Below are 13,441 nucleotides of genomic sequence, written 5' to 3' on the forward strand. Positions count from 1 at the left end.
CATACTTTCATTTGTCATCATCATATAGAGCGTTTGTGTCCAATATTTCCTCTGTTAGCATTCCTAACCATTTTCAGGATGCTCTTGCTACCTCTGAGTGGAAACTAGCCATGATTGAGGAAATGAAAGCACTTAGGAAGAATGGCACTTGGGAATTGACTGAGTTACCTACGGGCAAACGACCAGTGGGATGTAAATGGGTATATACTGTGAAACACAAAGCAGATGGGTCTATTGAGCGCTATAAGGCAAGACTTGTGGCAAAAGGGTTTACTCAGACATATGGCATTGATTATCAGGAGACCTTCGCACCCGTGGCTAAAATGAATTCCGTCAGAGTACTTCTCTCTCTCGCAGCTAATCTAGATTGGCCGCTTTATCAGTTTGATGTCAAGAATGCTTTTCTCCATGGTGACCTCGAAGAAGAAGTATATATGGACATTCCTCCGGGTTTTGAGGATCATCAAACAGAAGGCAAAGTATGCAAACTTCGGAAGTCATTATATGGTCTCAAACAGTCTCCAAGGGCTTGGTTTGAGAGATTCACTCAGGCTATGTTTAAATATGGCTTCAAACAAAGTCAGGCAGATCACACATTGTTTGTGAAACATTCCTCATGCAGTAAGACTACAGCACTTATTGTTTATGTAGATGACATAGTTCTTACAGGCAATGATAGTGGGAAAATACCTCTGTTGAAGAAATATTTAGCCAAAGAATTTGAAATCAAAGACTTGGGAAGCTTGAAGTATTTTCTGGGAATTGAAGTTGCTCGCTCTAAGGATGGGATATTTATCTCACAGAGAAAATATGTGCTTGACCTGTTGAAGGAAACTGGGATGCTTGGCTGCAAGGCATGTGCCACCCCACTGGAACCTAATCAGAAATTGGGGGATGATGAAGGAGGAGAAGTTGTGGATAGGGGGAGCTATCAACGATTAGTGGGTAAGCTCATCTACCTATCTCACTCCCGTCCTGATATTGCTGTTGCTGTCAGTGTAGTTAGTCAGTTTATGCATGCTCCTCATCAGATTCACTTTGAGGCTGTCATGAGAATCTTGAGGTATTTGAAATCTGCTCCTGGTAAGGGTCTGTATTTTTCAAAGTATGATCATCTTCGTGTAGAAGCCTATACAGATGCTGACTGGGCTGGGTCAGTAATTGATAGGGAGATCAACTTCAAGGTATTGCACCTTTGTTGGCGGCAACCTAGTTACTTGGAGGAGTAAGAAACAGAATGTGGTTGCCAGGTCAAGTGCAGAAGCTGAGTTTCGAGCTATGGCACAAGGTGTGTGTGAACTTTTATGGATCAAATTATTGTTGAGTGATCTAGGTATTGATCAGACGGACTCCATGCGGTTATACTGTGATAATAAGGCCGCCATTAACATCGCTCACAATCCAGTTCAACATGACAGGACAAAACATGTTGAGATTGATCGCCACTTCATTAAGGAGAAACTCACTAGTGGTACCATTTGTACTCCTTTTGTCCAGTCTGGTGAACAACTTGCTGACATTCTCACCAAGGGAATTGGGAATAAACCATTTCATGACATATTAGGCAAGCTGGGCATGAGAGATATCTTCGCACCAGCTTGAGGGGGAGTGTTAGCATATTATATTAGCCGAAAGTATTAGCATATTATATTAGCCGAAAGTCACTATGGTCCGTAATCATTTCATGCACTCAGGGATCATCTTGTAATTGTAAACCCTAATCTTCATTTATAAATAAGGGGTGATTTTCTATCATACCCTAAGCTGGTTACCCAAGCTTCAGTTGAGACCTAGAGCAATAAGGCCCCTTATTGTATGTGTTGTGCTGATGCGGAGACAGTAGATCATTTGCTTATTCATTGTCCGATTGCTTCTCTTTGTGGGTGAACATTTTCTCTTTGTTTGGAGTGGTGTGAGTTCAGCCGAGGCGGGTCATGGAGGTTCTTCGTCATTGGGGGGGTGGTCGAGTAGGGCGGTGGCGGTGGCGGAGGTGGAGGCAGTGGTGAGCTCGGGCTTTAGCCCCTTTGTGTTTGATGTGACTGATTTGGTTGGAGCGGAATCGTCGGACTTTCAAAGGTGTGCTATGGTGGTGGCTCAGTTGGAGTTTCGTTTTTTGGTGTTTTGTATAGTTGGGTGTCTTGTAGTGTGGCTCCCAATTTCTTGTTTTTCTGGATTTTGTTGATGAGTCAATTGGTTATGTTCCCTATTTAAGTTTTTTTTTTTTTTTCTTCATCTTGATGCTTTGGTAATAAATTTTATTTATCAAAAAAAAAATGCACATTATTGTATGCTGTCTTGTAGACAATTAGGGTTATGTGGCACATTATTATATGTTGTCATGTAAACCCTCCGGGTCCTGTGTTTATGGGTGAGTAGTTTTGCTTGAGTGTAATTGAGTCACATAAAGTTCTTTCTTAGCAGAGGTGACGTGAATAGAGTTTTGGAACTCTATGACATGGAGAATTCCAAGGCGCTTTAATGTAGCCTAGTTGAGAATGGAAAGAAATTTTCAGTATACTAGGGACAGTGGGAGCGACGTGCCTACTAGTGGATTACTCCATTAGATAAGGATACTCTACATTCTTAGTTGCATGGTAGCGGATGTCAAAAATTTCCACTTCATCATTGGGTGATTGAGAGAGAAACATTCATGATTGCTCCGCAAGATGATAAAGAGCCTAGGATAGTGCCAAAGGCTCTCTAGTCTCTTGTTTTTTAAAAGTGAATCAATGTTCTGCATTTTAAAGATGAAGTCTTTTAGGATTAACCATTTCTAGGATTTGATTGACTTTCCACTACGAAACTGTTGTGAACAAAAGGGTTCTAAAGTTCTGCACGATTTGGATAGTCGTTTTGAGAGGCATAAGACTCGCTAGATATCGAAAAGTCGCACCATTTGAGGAAGGTGTATACTGTGAGGAGACTTCTCCTGCGGAGTGAGGTTTACTTTGACTAAGGCTATGATAGACTTGGGTTCGGAACTGTATTTTGTGGACATTGTGACCCAACTTTTCATTGTAGAATTAGATAAGTAGATCCATAGGGATTTACCTTCTGCTTTTGTGGCAAAACATTAGGAGCGCAAAAGATTGCTAGTTCCAGTAAATCTTTTACCATCTAAAGCAGTTATCTAATTAGGTGGTTCTTAGATTTCATCAAGCCATGAAGGGCTAACGATGATTGATGAAGACCGCTGAGGTATGATCAATGGTTTGAAAGAAGTTTTCCTTAGTCATTATGAGCTAGAAATTTAAAGGGTTGTCGCCACCTAGGGTTGGTGGTCCTCTATTTTAAACATGATGGATATGTGTGATGCAATTTATATGCTCGGATGTATGATCCTCAGGTATTGTTCTAGGAGAATTTTTGGTTTGTCTTTGATGACTTACATAAGGAATACCCTAGAATGATTCTAGATGCGAAATTGCAAACCTTTTGACTTACCTGTCAGTATAAGCTAGAGTCTCAGCTATTGAATGAATTCTCAGATTGTCTCAAAGAGAAACAGATAACCTATATTCTTTGATCTTTTGATGTGGGGAGCTTGAAGTACGCTATGTGGGCGTATTCGGCATGATAAGTGTTAATCATTAGAGATGAGATGATTAACTAAGAGTTGTTAGATTTGGATCTTGCTCATTAGACATAGTCTAGAAGATATTATGCTAATACAAGAGACTGTGGATTGGATGCTCTACTGGTAGTGTATAAATTTGGCCCTTGTAAGATTCAATGCGTTAGCTAGGTGCACCTTGAATGAACACAAATTGATCACCAAAATGTCTTTGGAGAGGCAGTTGCACAAAAGGTAGTGATCTTGAATCACTTCATGTGAGGCGCACAAGTTGGATTTTGTTGTATATGCCTATCGCAAAAGCTGCTGATAGGGTCTATGTTTGGAATTTAGAATTGCGCAAACTGTGGTGGTTGTGTTTTTCAATCGATTGCTTGTTTTTGTGATATTTTGGGATATTGATGCTATTATAGTTTGTAGCATAATGATCAGCAAATGATGATGTTAGCAGGTAAGATTGGCTCACTCACATGAGCAATCACCCTTGGCACTTGGGAGCGAGCAAAGATAAGACTAGTGGTTTATTTTATTTGGAGTCGAGAGAGCTTAAATTATCCATTATGTATATCACCTTGGTTGCAGCCTAGATGAGGTTAAAGACCAAACATGGATGTTAGTACCCACTGTCCATGTTGTTCTTGTTATGATTAGCTAGATACGATATCTCATTTGGCGCTTGGAAGGCGAGCAAATAGAGAATTTGAGTTAGGCGCTAGAAAGTGACTTGTGCACTTAAGAGTGACTAGAGATCTATACGGTGTATGGAGTATGACGTCACTATTTAGAAGAGCCACTCCACCATAGCATGTATTCATACTACATGTGTTTGGCGACTGAGTAATGAGGTAAGAGAATGGATCCCTGTTTCCTCACCGTGTGAGTCTTACATGTCATTGTTGATATGCCTTTCACTTTTGTACCCTTTGTGACCTTTGACTATGTCACAAGGTGAGGGGTTAATTTTCAGCTACTTTGGTATGTTGCTTGTGATCATGTATGATTCGGCCTTAAGGGACATCACTAGGAAAGCGGTCAATCCTAAACTAAATGGCATAAGGGCAAAGGGAAGATCATCTAGTATTACACCTCTGTTGTATATTCATTGCTGGCAACTCATGTTGTTTTGTATGAGAGGCGGATTGAGTGTGAATGTATTACAAGATTTGAGAGGGTCGAGCATGCTCTGTGAGGGATTAGAGATACTTAGATCGGTGTAACTGGATGGGTTTGGGGTAAATGAAACACTATTTTTATCTTTGGGTTGTTGATGTCTCTAGGTTGGCTTTTTTGAGTTTCTAGTGTATGTAGAGCTCCTACATGCATGTGCTCTCAGCGGTCGCATGCTCGATTGGCAAGTATGAGTTTGTTCAATGTTTGGGCAGATTGAGATAGAGATGGAGATGTGGCAATGTCATGCCAACCCATGTGCGAGTGGAGATGTTGGAAATCAGGTCGGGTTTCAGACTTGAGTTTTGGGCGCTTATGGTGGCATGACCCATGACCCATTTAGTGACTCTAATAGTTTGAATCTCAAACTACCTTATCTTGGGGATAAGAGTGAATATCCCACAATCTCATCTTATGAGGAGATGGAGTTGTGGTTGGTTACATCTCTTGCATCTATAGGTATTACGTTTTATACATTATGGGGTTTAATCAAAAAGTTTTTTTTGCAAAAAGACTCTCTCTCTCTAAATCTCTTCCATTGAAGAACAACCAAGCATTTGTACTGCGAATTGTGTGAGTAGTTCTCTAGTAGTTCTACTCCACTGATGGGAATTGTTCGAGTTCATCATAGAGGCATGTGATTAACCCATATGATCCACGGATTTGGTTTGAGTGAAAAATGTATGCCTGAATCCATTTTTTTGCTGTGTATTATTTTTCCTACTCGTAAATTACACTAATAGTCCTTATAATTTGCCTTTTGTGTCATTTTGGTCCAATTGAAAACGGAAGTTAAAAAATTGGACGGAAAATTTGCACATGAAAGGCATACCCATTGTTTTGAAGGGTAAAATTGTCAACTCATTCATATTCGATCAAACCCTTTGAGTTAACTCGATAACTCAAGATGAACTCACTGAACTATCAAAAACACATGTAGAGAGAGAGAGAGAGAGAGAGAGAGAGAGAGAGAGAGGGACAGCTAAAGGGACAAAGGTTGCTGGGGTGGGGGGGAAGGAGACGGTTGAAGAAACCTGTCGGTGAGGGAAGGAGGTGGTGGAAGAAAACTGGCATTGAGGGAAGGGGGAAGAGGTGACCAGGGAATGGGGAAGAGGGTTGAGGGAGGGCAAGGCGGTGTAGAGGGAGGGGGTTGGTATCGTGTTTGGGGATGGGGCGACGTTGCCGCGGCTGGAAGAGAGCTGGTGCGATGGCGTCACAGCTGGGGAAGAAGAGTGGCTGCTGTTGGGGTTGGGTGGGGGGAGGGGTTTTGTGGCGACACAACCATTGACAGCGATGGCTCAACCAATGACGGCTCAACCACTCTCTTTCTGTCTCTCATTGGAGATTCTTGAGGCAGACATTATGGTAGATATAACGATCATGGGATATTGATGATTTCATCTGCTAAAGACAAGACTTCATGAAGAATTATCAAAAAGATTAATTATGATTAGAGGGAATAGTTCATTTATGGTTTCTCTCGCATCTTCTCCCTCTCTGTTCATGTTCCATTTCCTTTGTTTTATCATGGAGATTTGTACATCCAAGGTTTCAAATTTGGGAATGTGGATAGATCTAAACTTTGTACGTTAATTATGTGTTGTGATTTTTTATGTAGGGGTTGGAAATTGGATTTTGTGTTTAATTTTTCTTATTTTTTATCATCGTTATGATGATCTGTGGATCTACAATGGTGGATGTTGGGATTGGTTTGGCATTGGTTGGGTGGTGGAAGGAGGTGGAGTGGTGGCACAGTGGCTCTGTTTGTAAGTGAGGAGGGAGAGAGAGAAATATCTATTTTCCCCTGGGAAATCAATCACATGTTATTCACATGCAAATTTTCCATCCAATTTCTTAACCTTCGTTTCAGTTGCACTAAAATGACATAAACTTCAAAATCTAGGGTCAAAATTGAGTCAATTAAAACTTTAGGGACGAAAATGGAGGGTAAACTATAGGGACTACTACCGTAATTTACCCTTTTTCCTGCAGTGTCACTCGCTGTCACCCAAAATTTTGCAATCAAGTTCATCTAGAGTAGAAGCACCACTGAAAAGAAGCATATATTTCATGTTAGTAAAGAATCTCCTGAACCAAAAAAACCTTGATAACCTAACTGAAATGAGCAAGGTATAACACTGACATCATACTTGGAGATAAATTACTGGCTTACTAATTTACAATTTTTTCTTATTAAATTTCTTTCTGTAGGGCCTAGGTTTACAAGTAGTGGAGAATGTCGAAGAAGCTGAGTTTATTTTGGCCCATGGCACTGAAGCCTTGGGGCTTTCTTCTGGTACTACATTTCCTATGAAACTTGAAGATCTTGAGAAAATATTGGAGCAGTGTGCAGCTAAAAATATCCCCATGGTCGTAGCAAATCCAGATTTTGTGACAGTTGAGGCCAGAGCTCTACGTGTCATGCCTGGTAAAGTTGTTTATGTAGAGATCATTTACTTAATTTTCTTGAAATTTCAATGCAAATATTGAATAATAAGAAAAGGATTAAAATTATCCAGGACGGAATCCTTAATTTCTGTTTAAGAATTTGAAAGTCACGAAATATGATCTTACTTTAGTGATGTAGTCATAGGTTTTTAAAACATGAATTATGATAATTTAAATTAAATGAAGAACTTTATGTTAGAATAATATATTATTATTTGGGTTATTATTTTGTAATTATTCTATGCCTTAGGACTCCCTTGTAATTATTAATTTTCATTAATATAAATTGGGGATGATATCCTAATCATTCCCTAATCTTGTTATTCTCTAAAAACATTATGGTATCAGAGCCTAACCCTAAAACCTAAACCCATCTACCCATACTGTTCCTATTATTCACCGGAGCCACCAGCCACCATCGTAGACAGGTCCTCTCTGTCGGCTCAAGTTGACTCCACACTGAGGGGCTTTAGCTCAAGCCAAGGACCCAAGTGGTTTTGGGTGGGTTGATGACTGTCTAGGGTTTCGGTTCACCCTTGTTGGTCGAACTCAGCAACGAAGATCACCCTAGGGTTTGAAACTTACCTGGGTTGGTCGTTCGCTGGTGTCGTTTGCCCAGTCGGCCACTCTTGGTAGTCCCTCTGCCTCAGTCGACTTCCCGTATGCAATCGTCTCTTGATCACCTTCAGTCGTCTCTCGTCACTTCGTCTCTTGTATTCACTCTTGTCTGTATTCGTCTCAAATGTCGTGTAGTGCACTTATTTGTTCTTAAAACCAGAACTAGAACTCATACCAACCAAAAACCAAACCAAGCCTTAAGTCCCATCAAATGGGGTCGGCTATATGAATCCTTGGTCTTCACGTGGCTCTATCAAAGGCCATTTCGTTAGTCAAATTAAGTAGATCCATATCTCTATTTACAACGTTAGCCAACTTTAATCTAGGCCTAACCTGTCTCCTAATACTCCCCTCTACCGTTACAGCATCGCATCTCTTCACTGCTGCCTCTGTTGGTCTCCGTTGAATGTGACCAAACCATCTAAATCGATTCTCTCTCAACTTATCTTCTATCGGTGCTACTCCTACCCATTTCCGAATACACTCATTCCTAATTCTGTCTTGTCTAGTTTTGCCACACATCCACCTTAGCATCCTCATCTCAGCCACACTCATCTTATCTACAAGTTGTTTCTTGGTTGCCCAACACTCCGTCTCATACAACATCGTTGGTCTAATAGCCATTCTATAGAACTTACCTTTTAATCTAGTGGTATTCGTTTATCGCACAGTATCATAGACGCACTTCTCCACTTACACCATCCAGCCTTAATCCTATGGGCCACATCCGCATCAATCTCCCCCGCTGTTGTGATAATCGACCCTAAATAACGAAAATATTCACTCTTAGGCAATTCTTGGTTCTCAATCTTCACTTCTCCTTTGCTTTCATTGTTACTGTTAATAAATTTATACTCCATATACTCTGTCTTATTTCTGCTTATCCGGAAACCTTTAGATTCAAGAGCTTGTCTCATAAATAAAAAAATATATAAAAAAAAACTTATGCGTTCTTAATTTGTTATGCCTTTATAGTGGTCATTGTGTCTTTCCTTCTACCACCACCTTCCGGATTTGTGATTGCCACTAGTTTTGTCGAGGGTTCGGTAGTATAGTATCCATGGTAGATTCTACCAGTGTATCCACTACTTCTCAGACACCTAAGAGTGAGAGTTCCGCTATACCTACTACCATAACTGATAACCCCAACCCTAGTTTGAAAATCACTACCTTTCTATTTAATGGTTAGAACTATCTAGCATGGTCTCAGAGTTTGACTATTTTTTGAAGAGCAGAGGGAAGATGGGGTATGTTGATGGTAATATACAGGCACCCAGCACCTCTGACCCAGGTTATGACCAATGGGAGATTACCAACTCTTTGATTATGGTTGGCTTGTTCATTCGATAGTTCCAGAAATTAGTGAGGGCTACTTGTCTATGAAGACTGCCCGTGATTTTTAGGATATTGTGGCTGCCACCTATTTCCGCAAAGGGAGTTTTTCATTGGCATTTGAGTTGCGCTGCTCTATTGAAAGCTCTCAGGGGGAGCAGACTGTTCTTCAGTACTTCACCTTCCTCACCAACAGCTGGAAACGCCTTGATCACTTGCAGGACTATAAGCCGGTTTGCACTGTTGATTTAGTCGGGTACAGGAAGTCCATCGCACAAGAATGGGTCTTCAAGTTTATGGCGGGCCTCAATGTGGAGTGTAATCCGGTTAGGAGTCGAGTTCTAAGTATGGACACTCTTCCTTCACTTCAGGAAGCAGTTGCCTATGTACAGAATGAGAAGAGTCGCCGGTCTGCTATGATGCCACCTGTCTCTACTAACCACTCAAAATTACTGTCTACCCCTAAATATGGCCTCAGCTTGACTCCTATCTCTCTGTTTGTCACCAAGGAGTCTGTATTCTGTGATTTCTGTCGCAAGCCGCGGCATACTCGTGAGCCGTGTTGGATCCGGGGGTCAAGGTGACCGGTCTGGTTTTAGAGGAGGTCGGTTAGGCCAGTGTAGAGGACGGGGCTCTCGTCCACGGGCTCATCAGTCAAGTGCTGTTGATATACTTGATTCTACTTCCACTTCTGTTGGCCAGCCCTTTGATGGTATCTCTGGCATGACTACTCATGAGCTTGAGGATGTTCTGCGTCATTTGCTGGATCGCCAGTCTTCTATTGCTCTCAGTACATCTTCCTCGTCGTTTGCCCGCTCAGGTAACTTAGTCTCTTTTTCTATCTCATAAGTCTTTGCCTTGGATTATTAATTCTGGTGCCTCAGATCATATGTTTGGCTCCTCTGACATTTTCTCTGCCTATAAGCCCTCTTCTTGTCAAAACAAAGTTAGGATTGCAAATGGTACTGTTTCTTCTATTTCTGGGAAAGGTTTAGTCTATGTCTCTCCTATTTTACCTCTCTCTTCTGTTCTCTATGTTCCCAATTTTTCTTTTAACCTGTTATCCTGGAGTCATATTATAAAGAATTTGAATTGTAGTGTGACATTTTTTCCTGATCATTGTCTTTTTCAGGACCTTGTCATGAGGAGGACGATTGACAGTGGTAGTGCAAAAAATGGTCTCTACTTCCTAGATCAACTGGACAAGCTTGCTCATTCTTCCACCATGAGTCCTACTACCACAAATGATATATGACTGTGGTATCGGCGTCTTGGGCATCTTTCTTTTTATTTACTTAAGCATTTATTTCCCTTTATTTTTTCAAACAATAATGTGTTTGAAGTTCTTTGTGAGTCTTGTCAACTTGAAAAACAACACAAAACTTCTTTTGCTCCCAGTTTTAATAAAAGTTTAGTTCCTTTCTCATTAATACATTCTGATGTCTGGGATCCATCTCGTGTTATGTCTGTGAAAGGTCATCGCTGGTTTGTTACATTTATTGATGATTTTTCTCATACTACTTGGGTGTATCTCATGAAAGACAAGAGTGAGGTTTTCTCTGTGTTCCGCAATTTTCATAAGATGATTTGTACTCACTTTGGGGCCACTGTCAAAATATTCCGTTCTAATAATGGGGGTGAATACATAGATTCTGGGTTAGGGCAATATTTTTCTACTCATGGCATTATCCATCAGACCTCTTGCACCAATACCCCTCAACAAAATGGGTGGCAGAACGCAAGAATCGCCATCTTCTTAATATGGCTCAGTGCATGTGTTTTTCTATGAGTGTGCCTCGGCCCTACTGGGGCGACGCTGTTCTCACCACTACCCATCTTATTAATCGTTTTCCTACCCAAGTCTTGCAAAAACAAGCTCCTTTTCAAGTCTTCCTTGGTTTCCAGTCTTTGTTTTCTATTCCTCCCAAAATATTTGGCCGTGTCTGTTTTGTTCATAATTACTCTCCTACTCGTGGTAAGTTGGACCCTCGCTCCCTCAAATGTGTTTTCCTTGGGTACTCTTCTACTCAAGAAGGGTATAAGTGTTACCACCCTCCTCGTAAGTGGTTTGTGTCCATGGATGTCACATTCTTTAAGTCTCAGTCCTATTTTTTGTCCTATCTAGTGTCACAGTCCTCCCTTCAGGGGAGCCTTGGTATAAGGTGATTCCTGTGATTCCTATGGTGGAATCAGTTCTTGCACCACCACCTCCTATTGGGATTACAAAACTCAATGTCACCAAGGATAGGGAAGGGCAAGTTTATGTCAGGGACAAAGACAACAAAAAGTTAACTAGATACAAGAGATTACTTCTGCTCCTCTACTGCCATCTCCTACTTCTGATGAGAGTCCTAGTAGCTTTGAATCTCTTGAGTCCATTGATCTTGATGTTCCTATTGCCAAAAGAAAAGGTGTGAGATCTTGTACTCAACATCCTATCTCTAATTTTGTGTCCTACTCTCATTTGTCGTCCTCATATAGAGCGTTTGTGTCAAATATTTCCTTTGTTAGCATTCCTAACCATTTTCAGGTTGCTTTTGCTACCTCTGAGTGAAAACTTGCCATGGTTAAGGAAATGACAGCACTTAGGAAGAATGGTACTTGGGAATTGACTGAGTTACCTAAGGACAAACGACTCGTGGGGTGCAAATGGGTGTATACTGTGAAACACAAAGCAGATGGTGCTATTGAGCGTTACAAAGCTAGACTGGTGGCAAAATGGTTCACTTAAACATATGGCGTTGACTATCAAGAGACCTTTGCACCCGTGGCTAAGATCAATTCAGTTAGAGTACTTCTCTCTCTAGCAGCTAATCTAGATTAGCCACTTCATCAATTTGATGTAAAGAATGCTTTTCTCTATGGTGACCTCGAAGAAGATGTATATATGGACATTCCTCCTAGTTTTGAGGATCATCAGACAGAAAGTAAAGTATGCGGGCTTCGGAAGTCATTGTATGGTCTCAAACAGTCTCCAAGGGCTTGGTTTGAGAGATTCACTCAGACTATGCTTAAATATGGCTTCAAATAGAGTCAGGCAGATTACACTTTATTTGTGAAACATTCCTCATGTGATAAGACTATAACACTCATTGTTTTATGTAGATGACATAGTTCTTACGGGAGATGATAGTGAGGAAATATCTCTGTTGAAGAAGCATTTAGCCAGTGAGTTTGAAATCAAAGACTTGGGGAGCTTGAAGTATTTTTTGGGAATTGAAGTTGCTCGCTCCAATGATGGGATATTTATCTCATAGAGGAAGTATGTGCTCGACCTGTTGAAGGAAAACTGGGATGCTTGGCTACAAGGCCTGTGACACTCTACTGGAACCCAATCAGAAACTGGGGAATGATAAATGAGGAGCAGCTGTTGATATGGGGAGCTATCAGCGATTAGTGGATAAGCTCATTTACCTATCTCACTCCCGTCCTAATATTGTTGTTGCTGTCAGTGTGGTTAGCCAGTGTATGCATGCTTCTCATTAGATTCACTTCGAGGCTGTCATGAGAATTTTGAGATACTTGAAGTCTACTCCTGTCCTGGTAAGGGTCTTTATTTTTCAAAGTATGATCATCTTCGTGTGGTACAGATGCTGACTGGGCTAGATCAGTAATTGATAGGAGATCGATTTCAGGGTATTGTATATTTGTTGAAGGCAACCTAGTTACTTGGAAGAGTAAAAAAATAGAATGTGGTTGCTAGATCAAGTGTAGAAGCTGAGTTTAGAGTTATGACACAAGGGTTGTGTGAGCTCTTATGAATCAAGTTATTGTTGAGTGATCTAGGTATTGATTAGACGGACTCCATGCAATTATACTGTGATAATAAAGCCGCTATCAACATCGCTCACAATCCGGTTCAACATGACAGGATAAGGCATGTTAAGATTGATTGCCACTTCATTAAGGAGAAACTCACTAGTGGCACAATATGTTCTCCCTTTGTGCAGTCTGGTGAACAACTTGCTAACATCCTCACCAAGAGAGTTGGGAGTAAGCCATTTCATGACATCTTAGGCAAGCTGGGCATGAGAGATATCTTTACACCAGCTTGAGGGGGAGTGTTAGAATAATATATTATTATTTAGGTTATTATTTTGTAATTATTCTATACTTTAGGGTTCCCTTGTAATTATTAATCTTCATTAATGTAATTAGGGGATGATATTCTAATCATTCTCTAATCTTGTTATTCTCTAAAACATCTAGATTCAGCCCAAACTTCAGCAGGTATACCATCTCCAAATAGATAACAAATAAAGAGAATGCAAGCAAGATATCAAGGAATATACCAATTAGCAA

At 40.7% G+C, this 13,441-nt stretch overlaps 1 protein-coding gene across 7 annotated transcripts in view; it reads left to right on the plus strand.

Moving 5' to 3' along the window:
• The window catches only part of LOC114274407 (Haloacid dehalogenase-like hydrolase (HAD) superfamily protein), a 57,006-nt gene that overhangs the window by 20,748 nt on the left and 22,817 nt on the right, over positions 1-13,441 (plus strand). For all 7 annotated transcript variants that reach the window (XM_028216316.2, XM_082878257.1, XM_082878259.1 and 4 more), the window contains exon 5: positions 6,953-7,169. In XM_028216316.2, the coding sequence (XP_028072117.2) occupies positions 6,953-7,169 (217 nt within the window). The remainder of the gene's footprint in view (positions 1-6,952; positions 7,170-13,441) is intronic.

The sequence above is a fragment of the Camellia sinensis genome, chromosome 7, assembly GCF_055761805.1.
Source record: "Camellia sinensis isolate YWXY chromosome 7, ASM5576180v1, whole genome shotgun sequence".
Classification (NCBI taxonomy): domain Eukaryota; kingdom Viridiplantae; phylum Streptophyta; class Magnoliopsida; order Ericales; family Theaceae; genus Camellia; species Camellia sinensis.